Source organism: Sminthopsis crassicaudata, chromosome 1, assembly GCF_048593235.1.
Source record: "Sminthopsis crassicaudata isolate SCR6 chromosome 1, ASM4859323v1, whole genome shotgun sequence".
Classification (NCBI taxonomy): domain Eukaryota; kingdom Metazoa; phylum Chordata; class Mammalia; order Dasyuromorphia; family Dasyuridae; genus Sminthopsis; species Sminthopsis crassicaudata.
The window spans coordinates 131354478-131376110 of NC_133617.1; the positions used below are offsets into that span (position 1 = coordinate 131354478).

The 21633-nt window shown below is 35.2% G+C and overlaps 1 protein-coding gene across 2 annotated transcripts in view; it reads left to right on the plus strand.

The window, feature by feature from the left end:
• Positions 1 to 1897: 1897 nt before the first annotated feature.
• Positions 1898 to 21633, plus strand: part of RSPO2 (R-spondin 2) — a 249239-nt gene continuing 229503 nt past the window's right edge. Inside the window, exons 1-3 of one of the 2 annotated variants that reach the window (XM_074267076.1) lie at positions 1898 to 2068; positions 2382 to 2470; positions 2982 to 3282. In XM_074267076.1, coding sequence (XP_074123177.1) covers positions 3189 to 3282 — 94 coding nt within the window. In that variant the 5' untranslated portion in view covers positions 1898 to 2068; positions 2382 to 2470; positions 2982 to 3188. The remainder of the gene's footprint in view (positions 2069 to 2381; positions 2471 to 2981; positions 3283 to 21633) is intronic. The other variant, XM_074267083.1, reaches the window with a different exon arrangement.

The window sequence follows — 21633 nt, forward strand, 5'->3', positions numbered from 1 at the left end:
CGTCACACTAAGTGTATTCAAACTAGAAAACCATTATCTCATCAATTACATCCTGCTGTAAATATCCTTGCTTCAAGTAGAACACAGATGGTCTTGCCTTCCTTGACTTTTCAGGAAAAGGTGTGAACACCAAGAGAAATGGGGAGCCAAAACAGATATTGGCATCCGGTTCTCTCTGTGCTAAAGGGTCTTATATCTTACCCAGAGTTCCCTCATTAACTGCGGCCTCTACACAAAGCAATCTCAATAGACTTTGTATAGAAAATGTCATCTGAATCCAGAAAAAGAACCAGGGAGACTGACTGAATGTAAATCAACACATGCTATGTTTACTTCTTTTTAATTTCTCCCATGGTTTTTTCCTTTTGTTCTAATTTTTATCTCTCAACATGATTCATAAAGCAATGTATATTAAAAATAAACTTATTAGCAAAACAACAAAACTAATTTTGTACCTGTCTTATTCTCCTTTATTAGACTATTTGCTTTTAGACATCAAGGACCACATGGTATTCATTTTAATATTATCTACTGGTTGATTCATAGTATATGGAGTTGAATGTTATAGCTACTCAATAAAAGCTGGTGAAACTGAGTCACAGGTTAGAGCTAGAAAGGAATCATTTTACAGAGGAAGCTAAATTGAATTTAATAAATGAATAGAATACCTAATATGATAGTTAATAAATTTTTGTTAATTAACTAAACCTTTTGAGAAAGCTATTGTTAAATAGTAGAAAGAATACTGGCTTTAAAATCGGAATATATGCTTTAATCCTCCTCACATTTTCAATCTATTTCATGATGACAAATTACAACCTTTCTGGGACTGTTTCCTTTTGTATAAAATATGGGATTTGGACTAGATGGCTTCTGAAGTTCTTTCTAGATCCATGATTCTAAAAGTCAATTTTTTTTCATGTAAACAAAATAGAAGAATATGACCTGGTGAATATTTAATTATAAAAGAAAATATATGTATCTATTAGTATATAATTATACATATATGTAAGCACATTTGTATATAGAATTTTATATGTAGAATATGTTTATTTGAAGGGAAGAGCTTTCAGTTTTTTGTTTGCTTGTTTGTTTGTTTTATCATTTGCTTTTAATGGAGTAGCTGGCCTGAAATAGGTGCTTAATGAATGGTTACTGGCTGATAAACTTTAAAATCTCCAGTGGGGGAAAACGGAGACAAGTCCATTCAACAAGTCAGTTCCACAAACATTTATGCCTACATGTGCCAAGAAAAAAACCCCCAAACCAGTCCTTGTACTCAAAAGAGCTTAGGTGAAGAAACTAAATGGGGGGGGGGGGAATAATATGGAGATCCTTGAATAGAAAGAATGAATCTTTAAGTAAAGACGTTTCTTTTTAAAGTTAAAGTAGACTCCTCTTCATTCTCTAATTTAAACTGTATTGTAGTTCCTAACCCTTTTTTAGAGCCTCACGAGCAGTCTAAAGAAATGAAAGCACAGATGTAAAACCCAAGGAGATTGCCCAATTTAAAATCCTACAAGGGAGATGAAACACTGCTTCTGGGAATCTCGGAACAAATAAATGAACTAATTTGTAGTAAGCTCCCCTGTAGGAGATAGGGCAATTGAGAGTTAGTAAGCGATTGCCCCCAGGATACAGAGCCTTGTAGAGTCTGATTTGAGATTGAAGTGTGTCCTACGGGCACTAGGTCAGTGATCAATGTTGCTGCTTTTCTGTCTTGTAGTTTTCTAAACCTTGGATCAGGGGTCCAGAAGAATTCCGAAATCAGATCATCATGCTTTAACTTTAGGACACCAGGGAAACTAGAGATTTTCAGGCTTTAGGACCCGGGGGATTCCGGGAAGGGAAGGGAAAAAAAAAAAAAAAAAACAACCCTGAGATGCTGTGGAACACAGCACCACCTACTTATTGAAGCATCAGTCCCTTGCCACAAACCCATTGCATCTCTATTCGAAATCTCACCCTATTTCCCATTACTACGTATTAGGGCTATTTCTTAGCCTAACTTAAAGACAGAGAGGGGGGAAAAAATCTATTCCTGAATATAGTGACAGTCAAAGAGAAGGTAGAGGAGAAAGAAGACTTGGACGGGGAGGGGGGGGGGAGTAGGAACCACGCAGAGATACACCCCTTCTTAGGTTTCGTGGTGGGGGGCTTTGGCTGGGACGTAGCGGCCGTAGCTGGGGACGCAGCCGCACATGCCCCGCCGCTTCATTCCCTTCTGAGAGCCTAGTTCGCGTAGAGAAGAGCTATAAGTCTGCTCGCCCGCTGGAGAGGAAGGACTGACTTAGCGGCTCTTAGTGCCTAGTCTGCGAGGCTCTTCCAGTGCACTGGCGTTTAGCAAACTTTTTTTTTTTTTTTTTTTTTCCTTCCTCCAGCCCACGTGTTTTTGAGCAGGCTGCCTTGCCTGACACCGGGATGCAGCATTATGCCTGAGAGCCCTCGTGCTGCTGGGTCCGCTGTGAAGGTAAGTTGTTCTCTACGGAATGCTTTAGTTCCCTCCCTTCTTGGGTACCCCAGCTTTGAACTTAAAATGGGTCCAGGGTGGAAGATATTGAATAGGAATGTAGGCTCTTCTCATTCCTATATCCCCCCATTTATACCTAAAGGAGCGTTTTTTTTTTTTTTCCTACTCACTATTTCCTAGGATGTCTGCTCCTCAGAGATTTCCAATAATTGATTCCCTTGATTGCAATCATCTCATTGAAGTTGCTGCGCGCTCTGATTTAAGGCAGCAACCAGGGCTTAGTTGTGTCTAACTAGAACTGTTCCTTAACTTAGTAAACTCTCATGCTCAGAGTGTTTCATCTCAATAATAAGACGAAATTGATAAGCTTTATAGAGTGCTCCCCTTTTTAAAGAGAATGGTTGGTTGATTCAAATGTACAGACGCCTCTCTGTCTCCCCGTCTTACCTCCCACCCCTTTGCTCTTCTTCCCTTGCCAAAACCCACCCTTTCTTGCCTCCTCATCTCGCAGAGTTCCAGGACAGAGATGCTGCTGGACTTTAGGGCTTGTGACTCCGCTCTGTATTAGCGCCTGCCTGACTCTTGAAACCCCTTCCCACGGGCTACCAACGATTCACTGTCTCTATCCCAGCCTCGCCAGCAGTGCCGGGCTCCGCTAATGATCCCTCCTGTTCTCGGACTTTGAGAGGAGTGTCTTCCCCCCGATCCAACCGTCCAGATGCAGTTTCGCCTCTTCTCTTTTGCCCTGATCATCCTGAACTGTATGGATTACGGTCACTGCCAAGCCAACCGCTGGAGACGCAGTAAGCGAGGTTAGTATTGCCTAGAGGAGGGGTGAGTTGTGAGGGGTAGTTGGAGGCAGAGGAACGGTCTTCTGCTGGGAGATATTATTCAATCCCACCACTCGGGCTTTTTGGTCTTGAAATGGCCAATATTGTGACATTCTTCACCTTCCCGATCCCGGGTCGAGATGGGGGCGGATTGTGCTGCGCTTTCCTATCTGGGCAAGGTGACGCAGCTTACCCCTCTTCCCTAGTTTTTTATTATTTTAGCACTGCTCTGGGAAATAAAAGTGATACCATCTTCGTGCAAGTCGAATAAACGGATTATACTTTTCTCTGAATTTAGCCACTCTTCTCTCTCTCTCCCCCCCCCCCTCCCCAATTGACACGTTCTCTTTCCCAATCTTGTAATGTGAAGCTTGCTCCCCTACCTGGAGTTTTCCCCTTTGCCTGAAGACCTTGATAATCTGCTTTCTCAGGCCGGGCCATTCCACCAGGTGTGCACCACGCAAGCAAACAGAACGGTGGCAAACTGTCAGGGAGCACTCTTAGGTCTTGAGAAGTGAGATGAGAATACTCAATTTAAATCGCGGGAAGGAGGGACAGGTTACAAGTCTCAGAAAGAAATCCTACTCTGATTGGCTAGAGTAGGGGGTCAAAGGTTTAGAATTCGAGTAGAGACCCCGGGTAACTTTGCAGGTTCAATAGTAACTCTTGGGGAAAGTTCCCTAATTGCGCTCACAAATGAAGTATCATAACCAGAGTTGCCTGCTTTCTCTGTCATCTCATCTCACTATGTCGGAAAGCACTTCAGAGTTCGATTATAAAACGAACCTCACTTCACTAGAAAACTCTAGTGAGATTTGCTTGATGCTCGTCACTAGGTGATGAGAGAATGATCTTATCTGGATGCTGGGGAGAACAGCTGATTAATTTCGTGAAAATCACTGGGGCACTTTCTGCTAAGCTGTTCTGGTGATTTCTTCAGGTGGTGCTGTGACTGCCGTTAATTCAGAAGCACTGGGGCCTGGGAAGGTGAGATGAAGTTCTAGATCCTAGTGGGCTAGATAGTTTCCCCCATGGGAGGCAATGGAGATTGGATGGCAGCCCTAAACATATCTTGCAGACTCCCGGAGAGAGCTAGCTGTCTTTGTCCAGTAACTCAAACAGCACTTACACACAGGCAACATACATAGTGGGGCTGATGCTTCTGGGTTAATAGGTCTTAGATTTTCCCGGGATATAAACGTCTCACTCAACCTGTGATGTGATTTGTTTATAACTTACTTGGGTTTTAAGCTTCTTGTATCCAGATTTTGGAGAGGCCTTATCTCGTTTGGACTCTCTGAACCTTGCTTAGGATGTCATTAAGTAGTTCCTACCTACGGGCGATTGCTTAAGGCTTAATGGCCTTTTAGCTCTTTCGTGGAGTGATTATTTTTCAAATTCTTCAGTTTTATGTTTCTTACTCTACATATGGTCTCTTTAATGATAATTCCTTGTTAACTTGGCAAACTTTAATGTAGAATTTTAGAAAATGGTCTTGTTTTAGGGGGAGGGGGATATACATTTAGCTTGTAAGCATTCTAGTCTCCTCCCTCCCTTACTCAAAAAAAAAAAAAAAAAAGTATTTCAAAGCACTGGAAAAATAAAAGTTGACAACATACTTCAAGAGACCTGTATCAGAAAGAGAACTGCTGGTTGTATGTAAGTCTTAAGGGGAGGTTATCATAATAAAAACTGGAATATTATCTTTGGGGACTATATAGTGATGTAGCAGAAGTTTAGATAGAGCCTCATTACAAAACTTATGACTTAAAATTGTTTTTCTCCAAATATTTTTCATTGAATAAATTGTCTTGCTAATTAATACCTTTTGATAATTTTAAAGCAGTACCAAATGTGAAACTTGCTACTTCATTGTATTTGACTAGTGAGAAACTGTAACATCACACTAGCAAGCTTTGGTATATTAGATTGAGTTCAGAGAAGTGAAATATATCATTACAGCACTCATGTGGACAAAAATGATACTGCACTTTATAAATATGTTCATTTTCTGTAAATTTTAAAGTTTTGATTTAGGTATCTGAAACAAAGCATTATTTCTTGCTCCCCCCACACCATTTTAGTGTAGAATACAGTTTGGTGTCTCAGCTATCTAAGACATGCTTAAGTGATGGCATTTGGAAAAGCTGATCCAAAGTGTATGGTAGTAATTTTGCCAAACTACTCTTTAGTCTTCATGAAATTCAAATGTGCAGGGACTATTGCTTTCAAGCACATGCAAATTTTAGGATAGCATTTTTTTTTTTTTACCTCAACAATGATTTAGTTTTTATATTTTCCCTAACAGATGGCTTTTTAAAATGCCAAGTTTTTTGGCTAAAATGACTGCAGTCTTAAAAGTGACCACACTATCTATGCCAACAAAGGATATACTGTGTCTTTAATTAAATGTGGAACTACTTAAAGTGCTGGCTAGACAGTGTAGGGTGATAGTAGTAATGTTTCTGCTTTACAAACGAAGCTTAAGGGTTGCATTGTGGGAGTATTGAAATGAATAGAGATTTAACTCAAGTTGTGTGAATTATCCCTCTTCAAAAACTTAAGCTGGTTTTAATTGATCTCATGTCCACTGATTGATCTTGGACCAATTGTTGTGTATAGTGAACAATTGGCTTTCCCAAAGGAGATTGATTTAAATTAGTTTCTTGGTGAGTATTTGAGGACTAGCCAAATAATGTCAGTGTTGACAGTTGACATACTAGAGTCTATTGTGGTATAGATGTTTCCTTTTTTTTTTTTTTTCTTGTCTAGGGTGATGGTAGCTTAATATTTCCTCCAAAGCAGAAAGGTGATTCTCTCCTTAAAAAGTTTCAGGACAGCAAATATCACCTAATGTCTTAAAAATTTTAATGCTTTACTAAACACAGAGGCAGAAATGATATGAAAGTTAGAGAACAACTCACAGAATCATATAGAATTTTCCTCTGATTTAGATGCCCCCCCCAACATATTCCATCTGCAAATAATCAAACCTTCACTGTGGGGTGCACTCAGAACTTCTCTGGCATTCTGTTTAGTCTGCTCTATGATCTCAGATGCTCCATAATATCATTTTCTTAATGAAATAAAATTCTTGGCAGAGATCAGATAATTTAGTCAGTTAAAATCAATTGCATCCAGTCTGGAATAGAAAGCAAATCTATCATTTAACTCTGTGTTTAATTTTAAAATTTAGCTTAAGGATACATAACATAATGCCAGCCTTTCCCTTTTTTTTTTTTTTTTGGAAAGATTTTTGTGCTCTAGGGAGGGTGGCAAAAACCCATAAGGAAAAAAAAAATTTTGAGTGGGTCATTCTTTTTCTTTCGGATTAACTTTAGAAGTTGCATAAAAATAATGATGGTCTTTTAACTCCATTTGGTCATCAGTGATAAACGTAGCAGTTCATACTATTAATCAGCTATAGGATAGGGACAGGGATTGGATCTATGATTTCACTGGTAAAGGGAATTCCCAGATGAGGAAATTCCCTTTACCATTGTAGGTCAACAAGTTCAGCACCTTCTGTGTAATTTATAGTCTTACTTCTCTAATCACCCACATATAAATAACCACAATGAATGTCTGTTTATGTGTATGTAGAATAGGCTAACTTTGAGAAGCATATTGACAACTAGGGTTTTGTCTATATTGCAGCCACCTTCCCCCTTCTTCACTTCCCTCCCCCCCCCCCACTTATTCTTGGCAGAATGATCATTTATTCTAGCTTCTATTACATATAATAGAGGTGATTTTTTGTTTTGCTTCTCATACCAAAGGTTTACTGGTATAGCAAATTGGATCATTTGATTTGTTTACTTTCAGGAATTACTATTAATCATATTTCAAGTTGAATAATTGAAAGGTCAGTAGATGAATTGTAGTATTATTAGGGTAGCCTCATACCTTTTGTGATTTATAAAGCACCACTCAGTTTTGTAGCCCTTTGGCTTGTGCTTAGTAGTACTTTAAACAAAAGTTTACAATAAACTTTAGTTTTATAAGAAGGAAGATTATGAAATGCATTATTCATATCTCTAGTGGTCTGATGGTGGGGTTAGTGGTATGACAAGTGTTTTTCCTGCTAAATCCTTTCCTACACCCTACTGTTGCCCCACTACTCTCTTCCCACTTGCATTACATATTTGGCTTTTCCAAGAAATTGAAGGGTTTATCACAAATTGCATTGTGGTTTTTCTGGCAACTGAGGCTGGAAAAATGAAATATATCTGCCACAAACCTCCATCATATAGCAACATTAATTCAGTATTCAGAAAATGTTTAATTGAATGGAGAAATTTGGAGATACTTGTTTTTATAAATACTTGTGATAATGGATTATTCCTCATGATATTCTTTTAAGTTTTGAGTGCACATGGAACTTATTAACCTAAGTTTAAGTGAAAAGACTTTGTATGCTTGCTTCAGAAAAGTTCATGTGATAACTTTTGCAGAGCAGACATGTTTTTTATGGACCACATTCTCTCCAGTTGTAAGTCACTGAGTATGTCTGGCAAATATTTCATCATTTCAGGAAGGTCAGAGAGTTGACACACTCAAAACAACATCTTATTTGGCTACTGGATTTTGGAAGTAATTCAGGATAGGTAACCTTCTTAACTCAGAGTTGTGTTTAATTGAGACTTACTTATTTGCCTTTGAAATCTGTCTGAAGTATAGCATAGTAATTGAAGAAAATCCATGGTAAGAGATGACATCTCTGTACAATTGTCTTGATTTTATTCAGTCTCATTATTACCCAGAGTTAATGTATGCCTGATGCCTGAACTATATGTTGGGCTTGTCTTTTCCTAGTTGATGACCTTTAGTCTATAGTGTTACTCATTAGTGTATTTGTCTCTCTCTAGAAAGATACATAGCCCAGAGATCATAATAATTAAATTACTTGTTACCAACATTTGCAAAGAGATGTGGTCAGCATTTGGGGCAAAAATGAAGGTATCATTTGTGGCTTTTAATTTCTCTTTATGATCCTCTTACTAATAATCAAGAACTGAATATTGGGGAGATTGTGTCAGTAAATGTCCATCTTTATGGTTTTATTATCCTTCAGCTACTCCCATATCTCTCCAGCTGGAACCAATTCTTATCACATCTGATCTTCTAGCACTTCATACTCTTTAGCATTCATACTCATTACATTCTCCCATGTGTTTCTGTGGCTACATTGTAATCTTCTAATAGTAAGCTCCTTGAAGAGTTTATAAGTCAAATTTATCTTTATCTCTGAAGGCTCACAGCCCCATTGAGTTACTTAATATGTTGCAAATATTAACTTACTGGAAGACAGTTGATTAAAACTATATCCTTTCTTCACTTGGAAAAAATGTTAAGATTATGACCCTTTAGTAAATTTCAGCATTCCTATTATACATGGAAATTCCGGAAAATATGCTTTAAAATGTTTTTGGCTCTTCATAAGAAAGGTAAGAGTTTTTTTTTTTTTTAAACTTCCAACCTAATATTCTTTCTCTTTCCTTCTAGACTCTTGAAATCTAATTATGGATAATTGGGCATACAATATTTTCCACCATTTTTGTGCAACTGATCTCTTACTATGATGCAGGGTTGAATTTAAGCTGGAAAAGATTACCCAGATTGCAAACTCCACCAGATGCTACCAGGCTGCAGGGACTTTGAGTTTGGTCCTAGCCACAGATCATGTGGCTATTGTCTCAGTCATCCTTGTTAAGTATTTAGATACTTACTGTAACAGAAGTCGGGTCACCAATTAACTCCTGTCTTTTCCCTCCCCAAGTATGCTTTATGAAAATCATTTATCAGGTTGGGAAAAAGCTGTAGTAAACATCAATGAAAGGCCTCTTCATACTAATTGTCTTATATGTCATTGTATGAAGGACCTGGAATTTCTATTCTGTGGGAGCTAAAAATCGTGGTTATCTGTAATTTGGATTTTTAGGGTTTCCTGAGGTTCAGTAACATGAAGAAACCTACCTGGAATTATTCAGGCAAGAGTAGTTTGGCTTGAGAAATTGTAGGAATGATGAGTTAAACAATAAGGCAGTCAGTGGGAATACATTTTCTGGAAACAATGATAGGATTGATTTGTTCATTTGATCCCCCTGAGTAAAAGGTGAACCGTGAGTGGGAGGGTGGGAGAGTGGTCAACATGTATCTGGCAGGTGTAGAAAATATCTGGGGCCAGTGAGATAAATCTCACCAAACTAGACAGGCCAGCATGGCCCTACTACTGTGGGTGTCCTAAAACTCTTCCTAAGGCATTGCTCCTCTATCAAATAATAAATGTCTGGAACATAATAAAATAGTTTCTAAAATGTTAGGGTTGCCAGGAATCTTTGAGATGATCCAGCCTATGATACACTTTTAGAATAGCTTGTCATAATTGTACCCACATGTAAACTGTGGAGATGAGAAAATTACACTCCAGGGACAGCACCAGGCTTCACCAAGGTCACATAGAAAGTCAAGGGAAGAGCTGCTTCTAGAATCATAAGTCTGTTGATGTTCTTTCCATGACACCTATCCTGCCTTCCTACAAGATAGTATTTTACTTTCCGGGTGTAGCTTTTAGATTTCCGAATAGAATACTTGAAAAATAATGTGGCACAGTGAATAGAGAACTAGAATTAGGTATCAGGAATTACCTGGGTTCAGATTTTGCCTGTGATAAGTATATAAAATAGGTAACCTAGATGGTATAGAACCAGCCCTCAAGAAAGGAGGACCTGAGTCCAGATCTGGCCCCTGATACTGAATACTTCTTTGCTGTGACCCTGGGAAGTCACTTAACCCCAATTACCTCACAAAAAAAAAAAAAAAAAAAAAAAAAAAAAACTTTTTGTAAAAATAAGGATATAAAATCTAAACAAAGTGCAAAACAGTACAACTGAAGTCAGAGCTAAACAACAATCTAAAACATGCTAAAATTAAACTGAACATATTATATTGTGCGCTATTGGATTTCAACTTATATACATTAAGATTTTATTATGAGATATTTGGGATTTTATATACTCTTTTCTCCTCCTCTATTCTCTTCCTTCCCCCTCCCTTCTCCCATCCCCTCTCTCTGTCTTTCTTTCTCTCTCTCCCTCTTCCTCACTCTTTCCCCCTCCCTCTCCTCTCCTTTTCTCCTTCCTTCCAAGATAACTCATACATGATTTAGGACAGTGAAGAAGGAATATTAATCACGATTTAAGTAGAGATATAATAGAATATGAATATATTAAACTACTTTATTCTTAATAATTCCTCTCTCTGAGTTTAATTGGTTTATACCAAGTCTTCTTGGGGAAACCATAAAATTAGTGCTTTAAGGCTTACTTCAAGCTTGTTGAATAATTCTTTAGGCCTAGAGAAGTTTACAAATTCAGGGGAGCTAGCTGGCATAATGGAGAGCATTGAACCTGGAATTGGAAAAAATTTGATTTCAAATCCTTCCAGACCCCAGGCAAATCACCTTACCCTCTATTTGCTTCAGTTTCTTCATCTGTCAAATGGGGATTATCATAGCATTTACCTCCTAGGATTGTTGTGAAGATAAAATGAGATGATTGGAGAGTCCTTTGGAAACTTTAAAGTTATATGTTAGCTATGCTTATTTAGTCCCTAAAATTTCCACAAATCTTCTTCTGGTACTTGTAAAAATTTGAAAAGGTACAATATTTGAGGTTTTTCTGTAACCTCTTGAATTACAAAAAAATTCTTTCAAGAAAGACTTTCTGTGGAACTTTTACAATGATATATATATATATTTTTCCTAATTTAGGACTAATGTAAATTTTTTGGTCTAAGTTTAGTGTTGTGAGAATGTGTGTGCTTGCACATATGATTGTAAATGCAAGAAAATGTTACCAAATCACCACTAAATGTCCAGTGGCTTTTTGGAAAGTAGTCAAAATGTCACTTACTGTTTAATTTATAATGAAGGGAATTGCCCAGAAGCTTTTTTAGAGCTTTAGGTGGGTAAATTCTATTTGTTGTGACTTTTAATGAAAACATATTTAATAGCACTTTGGATTTACAAAACAAATTGCTCAAGGCAACCCTGTTTAGTAGAAATTTTAAGTATTCCAATTTGTAGGTGAGGAAATAGAGAGTCAAGGGGGCTGGAATGAATGAAAAAAATTTTTTTAAAGGCTTACTAAATGCAAAACTCTGTGCTAAGTACTGGATATAGAAACACAAAAGTCATTTCATCATCTGGATTTTAAACATTTTCTCTGCCTATTCTCTATACTTGGAATGTTTTCCCTCTTCAGCTTACTGACCTGCCTAACTTCCTTAAACTAAAACTAAATGCTGTCTTTTCAGGGAAGCCTTCCTCAACCCCTCTTAATTATAGTGCCTTCCCCTCTGTTAATTATTTCTTATTTGTACTTTATGTATCTTTGTCTATATTTGTGCTTGCTATTTCTGATTAGATTAAATTCCTTGAGGGCGGGGACTGTCTTGCCTCTTTTTATATACTCAGGGTAGAGCAAAGTGCCTGGAACGTAATAGACACTTAATAAAAATTCAGTGATTTGATAGAGAGTTTGAAAACAAAAATGAAGACTAAGGGCAGACTATTCCTTCCCTCAAAGAATTTATATCCTAATAGGGAAAGACAACACAAAAAAGGGAATGGTGCCTGGGTGGGATATTTTGGTTTGGAAAGTTACTGCATTAGTGTGTGTGTAGTCTAATTGAAGTAGATTGATACATCCTTTCCAGATGTAATGGCAGTATTAATTAGATTGTGGTTCCATAAGTGGAAAAGGAAGGTAGGGGCATGGTTTCTTGACCAGGAAGCAATGAAGTTATTGAGAAAATAACCCAAGGCAAACAACTAGCCTATGTGAGGATCAATCCTTGAACCCAATAGTCCTGGCTTCAAGTTCCTGTGATATTTCTACTATATTATACTGCCCCACTAAGTTAATAAGGGAAGAAAAAAAAAAAAAAGCATGTGTCAAATCCTGTTCATTCACACCCTTTTAGAAAACCTTTTGGAGGAACAAAAGGCAGCTTATTAAATTTTGTTTGGGGCTTATCTTCTTTTAAAAGGTAGCTTTCCATGTGGATATCTCATATAATTTGGGAATAACATTTGTTGTAGCAAAATCATCCCTTAGGGGAATTATTTCTTCAAAGACAGGTTATCAAATTAATTTGAAAATGTTAAAAGCTGTACATTTAGGAGAGATAAGTGTTTTGGTTAAAATTTGTTTTTTTATATTTCTATCCTTATAATGAACCTATAAATGGGGCTGTGTGTAAATTCCTAATTCCATTTTTTTTAAAGATGAAGAAACTAGAAGAATGAGGGGGGGGGGGAAACCCAAACAAAAAAATCTTTCCTGAGTTCATATAGTTAATTTTTGAAAGAGACAGAACTATGTTCTCCTAAATCCTAGATAATTTTCTTGCCTGCAAGTCCATGCTCTGCACATTTCTGCATCATGATTTTCCTGGCCTCTCACCCTTTTATTTGATAGAATTAGAGCATAATCATCTCTGACTAAAGTCAGACTTGAATATAATCAACTTAGACTGAAGAGGGCACACTTGACATCTTTTTCTTATGCTTACTGCTATCCATGTTCTGTGAAACTCTTAAACTCCCAACTACTGCTCTGCCTCCCTCCTCCCCACAAACCCTTTTCTTTTTTCTAGTCAGGTTACCAGGGAAATGAAAGAATATTTAGCTTCCCCAAATCTTCCTGCTATAATTCTAAACTATCTGATTAAAAAAAAAAGTTGCTTATTTTGTGTGGAAAAACATGCGAACTCTACAGTTCTTCCCTGTCATACATTTGTGGAAACCTGAGGTGCTATTTTCTCCTTTCCTCACAAGGAAATATCCTATTTTAAAAGCTAAGATATTTGCCCTTTTCTCATTCATGGGCTATGTTGTCAGGTATGAAGAAGACAGCTCATTATCTTGGATTTCTTTAGTCATGAAGGCTCATTTTAGCATATTTTGATATTTTGGAGAACAAACAGAGAATCAAAATTATTTTTGGTATATTTGTGCAAAATGTTGGTGAGAAGCAATAGACAACCACTGTGATGGTGTTGTGGATTTGGAGTCAGAAAATCTGAATTCAAGTCTTAGCCTTGTTAGTTGTTACCTTTATAATCTCTGTCATGTCATCTCTTTAGGTGTCAGTTTCTTAAGACTCTATGAGAATTTCAAGTAAGCAAAAGTTAGTATTGGCACACTTGACTTTGTAGCTGAGCTTTAAAGAATTTGTGTGTAACTTGAGGCTTTGAATCTTAATTTAGACTCACTAGGATTACTCATCTTTTTGGGAAAATGACAGCTATGGATATTGTAGGAATACCAGATTTCTGTAGGTAGGGCTGGCTATCTCTTAGGCACAGATGGAGTTGAAATTTAGATATAATGGTGATTGGAGAAGTATGTTGTAAAGGGCCTTTTTTTTTTTTTTTTTTTGGTCACCTGCTTGACAATTGTTGAAATGACTATTAGAAATTCATTATTTTGGGTTAACACTTTCATTCTTGACTAGTCCACTGATAAAAGGTAGCAGATGTAGTGGACAGAATGCCTTACTGGAGTAAGGAAAACCTAAGTTCAAAGCCTAAATTCAAAGACTTACATTAGCCATAAATCCCTAATTGCAGAAGAGGCTGATCTGTATCAGAAGTTTTCACTGTAGGAATTCCTTACACCAATGATATCAAAAGGCTAGTTCCCTACTTTTCTTCAACTCTCTCTCTCTTGCCTGAAAAAACCCCCAAAATAATCCAGGGTAAGGTAAAATATTGAGCTATTAGTGTGTGCTTCTTGCATACTTCAGTGAAGTGTGTGTGTGTGTGTGTGTGTGTGTGTGTGTGTGTGTGTGTGTGTGTATGTATCCTAGAACTACTAAGTGCCTACGTAAAAGGAGCTGGAAAAAAGAAGAAAGGAACTAAAAAAGAGTGTAAAAGTTAAGCAGAATTTGCTAAAATAAACAATTTGTCTTGATAATAAAATGAATTATTAATTGGGCAATATGGCATATTGGATTGTTTTCAACTCAATTGTTTGAAAACACTCAAGAAGATTTCTACAGTTCTTTATCAAAAATACTTAAAAGCTTTAATAATCAGTTTTGAAGAATTGCACATTTAGGATAGATATCACAGGCAATGTGGTATGATCTGCAGAGCCATGTCCTATCTTTATGTTCTCTTTTATAATGTGATTGGTTATACAGGAATTTATTTGACCTCATAGGACTCCTTTCTAAAATGGAGAACTAATCTGATTTTAAAATTTTATTCAGATTAAATAAAGTTCTAGAAGTTTTACTTATGTGAAAGACTTACAGGAGGGAATCTTTTGAATCATTGGAAAATTTATTGTAATAACTGTGACCTAAAATAACTCTTTCTTAGTTAAAAATCAAAAGGTTTAATCAGAGAAATTAGAAATCTGATTTTAATGCTTATGCTCCATTGACTCTAGTGCTTAATTATTTGGGCCTTCCTTTAGAGATCTCTTAGGAGTAGCAAGGAACTGGAGCATTTAGTGTTAAGAAGAGGAGTGGGGAGGAAGATAGTGTTATTTGGATAAGAAAGGATTAGATTTTGTTATTGTTGTTATAGTACTGTGTGGGGATTTTTATTTTTTTTTTTCCTCCTAGTTCTGTCATCTGATTCTAAAGGAACAATCTAATCCCTTCTTCTTCTATATGGTGACTCTCCAGATATTTGAAGACATTTCTTGTGTTGCCTTTTAAGTTTTCTCCAAGATGCTTTTTATGATCACTTCTCATATGGCATGATTTTGAAGCTTTTTACCCTTCTGCTTACTGTCCAGCTTTTCTAAAATGCAATCTCCAGAAATGGATACAATTATTAAAATGAGGCCTAACCATGGTAGAATATAATGGTACATCTGTAGTACATGTCTTAATGTAGCATAAAATAATATTAGTTTTTTTAAGCTGTCATATCACATAATTGAGCCATTTATTCAGTTTAAAGCCCCAGATATTTTTCTAATGTACTTCTGTCTAATAATAAATCTCCCATATGATACTTGTGAACTTGATTTTTCAAACATAAATATAAGATTTTCAACCTTTTAAAGTTATTTAATATCATTTGATTAGATTTAAACCAATGTTTTAGCCTTTTGGAGAAATTTTTGGATCTTAATTTTGTTAATTCATTGTATTAAAATTTCCAGCTTCATGTTATCTACAAATTTTATAAACATAACATGTATAAGGTTATACATGTCATTGATAAAAATGTTAACCATATGGGATTACAGGCTAATCCCCTAAGCCTTTTGACAACTTTGAGAGTCATCTTCCAACTCTTAATGATTACCCTTTTCTGGATCTAGCCATTCAACTAGTTATGAACTCACTTTACTAGATTATCACCTACATTTATGTCTCTTCATCTGCAGAGAATTAGGGAGAACAATATGGAACTATGTCCAAAGAGCTATCAAACTGGGCAAACATCCTTTGATCCAACAGTATCTGTATTAGGACTGTATCCCAAGAGATCACAAAAAAGCCCATCAATTGGGGAATTGCTGAATAAATTATGGTATATTAATGTTAAGAAACAATCAGCACAATGATTTCAGAGACTTACATGAACTAATGCTAAGGTTTTTTTTTTTTTTTTTTAGCAGAATCAGGAGATCATTGTGCATAGTAACAAGATTATGCAATGATCAATTCTGATGGATATTGCTCTTTTCAACAATGAGGTAATTCAGGCCAATTCCAAAGATTTTGTGATGGAGAGAGCCATCTGCACCCAGAGAGAGGACTGTGGGGACTGAATGTGTATCACAACATAGTATTTTCACCTTTGTTATAGTTGTTGTTTACTTTGTGTGTGTGTGTGTGTGTGTGTGTGTGTGTGTGTGTGTGTGTGTACACAAGGATTTGTGTACAGAAACTATCTTCTCTTAGCCTCTCTGATTGCTCTCAATCATCCATCCCTACTATGTCCCATTTTCATTTTCTGAATAGAATTAAAAAATGTCCCCAAAAACTATCGCTTTATTTCTTTCAAAAATAATTCTGAAGATTCATTTCAGGCTGCATGGAAATATGTGAAGAAAGAGATTATGCATTATGTTCTATCCATATTAGACTACAACTCTGTGGATGTCTCTTTTGAGGAAGAGTCTGGAGACTCATATGATAATGACTTTCCAAAGGAGGGTAACTGAGATTGAGCTCATATCTTATGAAGATTTATTGAAAGAATTAATAATGTTTAGCAGGGATAGAAAAACCACATTAAATTTGGAGGGACTTATGATAGTGATCTTCAAAGTATTTGAAGGATATCTTGTGGTAAGAGTAGAACTTAACTTGTTTGACTTTGCCCCAGAGGATAGTATTAGGAACAATTGCCAAGAGGAAGGTTTAGTACAAGAAGAAAACTTCCTCACAGTTTTCTCAAAGTGGGAATGGGTTATCACAGGAGATAGTGAGTTCTCCTTCACTAGAAATCAGTGTTGCTTGGCAGATGACCAGCTTGCCTTAGGAGTATTGGAGGAGGTGGGAGATACATTTCCAGTTGTAGAAGGCTTTAGTGGATTTTTGTGGTCCTGTCAGCTAAGATTCTGTGATATCATGTGCTAATGTAGGACTGAGGACTAGACTTATGATTTCATTAGTATAAGGAACTCCAAAATGAGGAAATTTCCTCTATCATGGCAAATAAACTCTTTCGTTCAATTTACAATCTTAGAAAATTATGTTGGGTCCAGTATGTGTCAGGAAACTGGGCCCAAGTCTTTCTGGCTCTTTCATGGTTTCTCTGTCAACTCTTTCATTCTGATATGCCTAAGCATAAATAGAACTTGCATTATTCTGCATGATTTCCACAACTAGAAAGATATACTAAAGGGCTTCCCCTCCCTACTTCCTCCAACTTGATGAAATATCACCAATTCAACCAAGTTCCATGGGTGTCAGGAGACAAAGCTTGAAAAACCACCACTGTAAGATAAGTGGACAGCATTCTTTCCCACAAGGATGATTAGTGGGTTGAGGTTACTTTTTTGTGGTGTTGGGGAAGTGACTTATATCACTACTGGTGGTCACAGTATAACTTGTTTAGCTACCATGATTTATGACTGAATCGTGCCAGTTCTGAAAGATTTTCTTCAGTCTACTGGTTTCTCCTGTTCGTCTAATAATTGCTAACATTTAAAAGTCTTTAAGTGTCTTGTGTAATTCTCTTATTTAGACCTCAAAATAAAGTACCCTAACATGGCAACTCTAGCACTGGTGAGTATCATCCAATCACAAAAATGCCCATTAAAAATATGACTTTTGTATATTTTAGTTGTAATTGGAAAATATATTGGATTTTCAGTCAGTTAAAAAAAAGTTTGAATCTCAGCTCTATTGCATTTTGAGGGCTTTTAAATTAGATATACATCCTCTTTGAGGTTTTATCATGCATAAAAAGACAGGATGGAAATGTTTTGTTGTTTTTCCATTTCTAATTTTATATTACTAATAACTTCTTTTGTATGTAGAAAAATCTTCTTTTTTTTGTATACAACCACTAGGAGGACTTATCAATCTGTATAATTTGAAAAGTAAAATGTTAAAAGTGGTGTAAAAAAGCAGGGAAGCTGATGGCTAGAGAGCCATTTACATTCTACCTATCCTGGTGATCCTGGGAAAGCCATTTAATCTTTTAGAGAGTCAGATAACTCTGTAAGATTATAAGGTATAGAAAATGTGCCATGAATTAAAAAAAATATTTAGTATATGTATTTTTAGTGTGGCAATTGGGGTTAAGTGAAGTCACTTAACCTAAGGTCACACATCTAGGGATTATTAAGTACCTGGGGTCGGATTTGGACTCAGGTCTTCTTAACTCTAGGGCTAGTACTCTATCCACTCTATATCTGCTCCATAAATAGGAATTAGTAAGGTTGGAACAATACTTTCTTGACAATAAACCCAATTTCATTATCTTCTTTGAAGGGAGATTTTTTTTTTTTTTAATGGGAAATGGAGATGATGTTTAAATACCACTATTCCTTCTATCTAGGGAAAAAAACAAAAACAAAACAAAACAAAAAAACAACACCTTACTGTGAGTACAGCCTTTTACTCCTTTCTTGTCTTCACCTTTTTTCTTTTGCCCTGTGCAGTTTACTCAGGTCCCTTGCCTCATTAGCCCATTTGTAGTAAGGAATTATGCTAATAGACCTTGGGACTTAAAGTCAAGAAGACCTGAAATCAAATCCTGCCTTGCTTACTAGCTGAGAAAATTCTGCCATTTATTATTTCACAAATTTGAGGATCAATGAACAAATATATGTAAAGCATTTTGCAAACCTTAAAGCACTACATGAATACTAATTATTGCTGTTGCTGCAGTTATTACTGCTATTTCACTATTGGATCCCAGTTTTGAATATATACACCATCCTTGAATCCTTCTTTAAAAATTATTAAATTATCGAAATTTATTTTAATACAACAATTATATAAAAAAACTTTTGCCTTTCATGTAATTAAGCAAAACCATTGAGCATAACAATTATGACTGTCAACATGAAACATTTCATGTTTGTAGCTGATTTTCTTTTAAAAGGGAAAGTGTTTTAATATCACTTGTCTAAAACCACTATCAGTGTTGTCTTGTGATATTTCAATTCATAATATTGTCATTGTGTACCTTCTCCTTGTTACTCATTCTTCATTGAATTGGGTTGTACAAGTTCCATGTTTCTCTGAATCCTTCATTAATTGCTTTGTATAACATAAAACTCTTCAAATAGTTATATGATATAAATTGGCTCTTCCTAGTGTTATTTGCTTTTAGCTTTTTGCTAATACAAAAAGTACATGTTTATTTTGGTATGCATAGGGTTAGAATGATGGAATCAGTTTGTAAGTAAATTGTTAAATTTTCACTGTAAGAATTTACATGTCAGAAATTGGTGAGTGTTCTACTGATCAGGACTTGATTTATTATTGTCTAGATAGAGAAAATGTTAACAATGAAGATTTAATTGAAAGTATTCCTTGCATGCATTTTTTTTCTTTACTGACAGTTGTAAAATATTACCAGTATACTTCTGCAGAAGACCCTTTGCCCTTCTATGTCAGGAAATATTTATTCATTATGCCCAGTAGTGGGATTACTGAGTCACCACAGGCAATGGATAGTTTAATTACTTTTCTCATGTTCCTAATTAGTTTTTTTTCTTTAAAATTCATTTTGTAAAACTTAATATAAGGGTTTATTCTTCTGAAAAATTAATGGGAAAAATCTTTGAAATATTTACTTTCTATAAACAATTTAAATCATTTAAAAGTTCTAGACTGAAACACCAAATAAAATGAATATTTCCATATACAAAGTAGAACAGAAAAACAGGAGTATATACTAAATCAAAAATTTATATTATGTATAATTTGCTCTTCCTAAAACATATAATAAATAAAACTCAAAATTTTATATTTTCTTCTGACCTCCTTTTTGTTTTCTTCTATCTTCAAAAAAAAAAAAAGTTTTATCCCTTTTTTCTTCCTTTCCTTTATTGTTTATTTATTGGTGAAGAGGAGGAAAGGGCCAAAGCTCTTTAACTTTTTTTCTCTATTCTTATCCCACCAACTGGGAAAAAAAAACACAACAAAACTTTTGTAATAAATATGCATAGACAAGCAAAAGAAAGCCCCACTTTGGTTGGGTCCAAAATATATAAATGTATATCTTACTCTGCACCCTGAATATATAATCTTTGTCAGATTTGCTTTAATTTGCATTTTTCAAATTATTGCTTTTTGGAGCCTTTTTTCACATAATTTTAAAGATCTTGTTTTTAAAGAAGTACTAATTTCTTTACAAATTGCCTGTTTATTTGTGAAATGGATCTTTTTATATATTTGAATCAGCTCTTTGTGTATATCAGACATTTATGAGAGAAATTTGGAGCAAATATTTTTTTTCTCAGCGAACTATCTCTTCTAATTTTGATTACATTGGTTTTGTTTGAAAACTTTTAAATATTATGTCAAAAACTGTCAAATTTACTTTTTGTGATCCTCCCTGTTCTTTGTTTATTTTTTTCACAAATTCTTCCATAATCCGTGGTTGCAAAATGAATTTTCTTCTCTGTTTCTCTAATTGGTTTGTGATGTGACCATTTATAACTAACTCATTTATCCTCTTGGAGCTTATCTCAATATATAGTTTGAGAAGTTTGTTTAAATTTAATTTTTTAGACTTTTTTTTATTTTTGAAGCAGTTTTTGAGATGATTCTTTCAACAATTTTTAGGTTTATCTGAAAACATATTATACTCATTTTCTTCTCTATCTTGTGCAAATAAACTGTTCTACAGATTAATGTTTCTATTTTTTTTTAAACCAGTACAAAATTTTATAACTGCCTTTTAGTAGAGCTTGGAAGCTGATAGGTCCCCTTACTTCCCACGTTTTTTTTTTTTTTTTTTTTTTTTTCATTATCAACATTGAGAGTTTTGAAATTTAATTTTTCAAATGTTTTTCCTTATTTTTTTCCTAGTTCTTTAAAGTTTTTAAGTTTGGTATTGCACTAAGAAAGTAAATTAATTTGTTGTCTGTCTTTACTTTTATAAGGAGTACTTCTGTAGTGGTATTTTTTATGCCTTTGTGTTTATTGGTAAGTGGGCTTTTAAAGATGCTTTCTATTTTATAAAGACTTTAAATGGATTTTTTAAAAAAGTCTCTTCCTGCTGAGTATTACTAGATGTAGAAATATTATCTTATAATTCATTATGAATTATATATGGGACTTAATAATTGACTTTATTTAAATTGTTCCAATTCACTTTTAGGGTTTTCTAAAATTTGGGGTTTTCTAAATAGACATCATATCATTAGAAAAAATGCTAATATGCTTTCTCCCGTAAATTCTTTTCCATAAACTCTATTTCTTTAGCTAGTTTTTCTAGCATTATATCTAATATAGGGATGATAATAGATGGTTACTTTGTTCCTCACTACTTTCCCATTCACACACATTCTTACTGGAAAGCACCTAGTATATCTTTATTATACATAATGTTGACTTGGAGGTGTTTTGTGGTGTGTTTTTTTTTTTTCCCCCTACAATTGATGCTCTTAAGGAAAGATTCAGCTATTTCTATCGGACTCAATTTTTTCTTTCTTTCTTTCTTTCTTTCCTTTTTTTTTTTTTAACTAAAATGGATGTTGCATTTTGTCAAAAGCAGTTTTAGCATCTATTTATATGAGCACATAATTTTCTTTTTGTCATTATTAATATGATCTACTATGTTTATATTTTTCATTATAATGAAAAGACAGAATTCTAGGTATAAATCCAA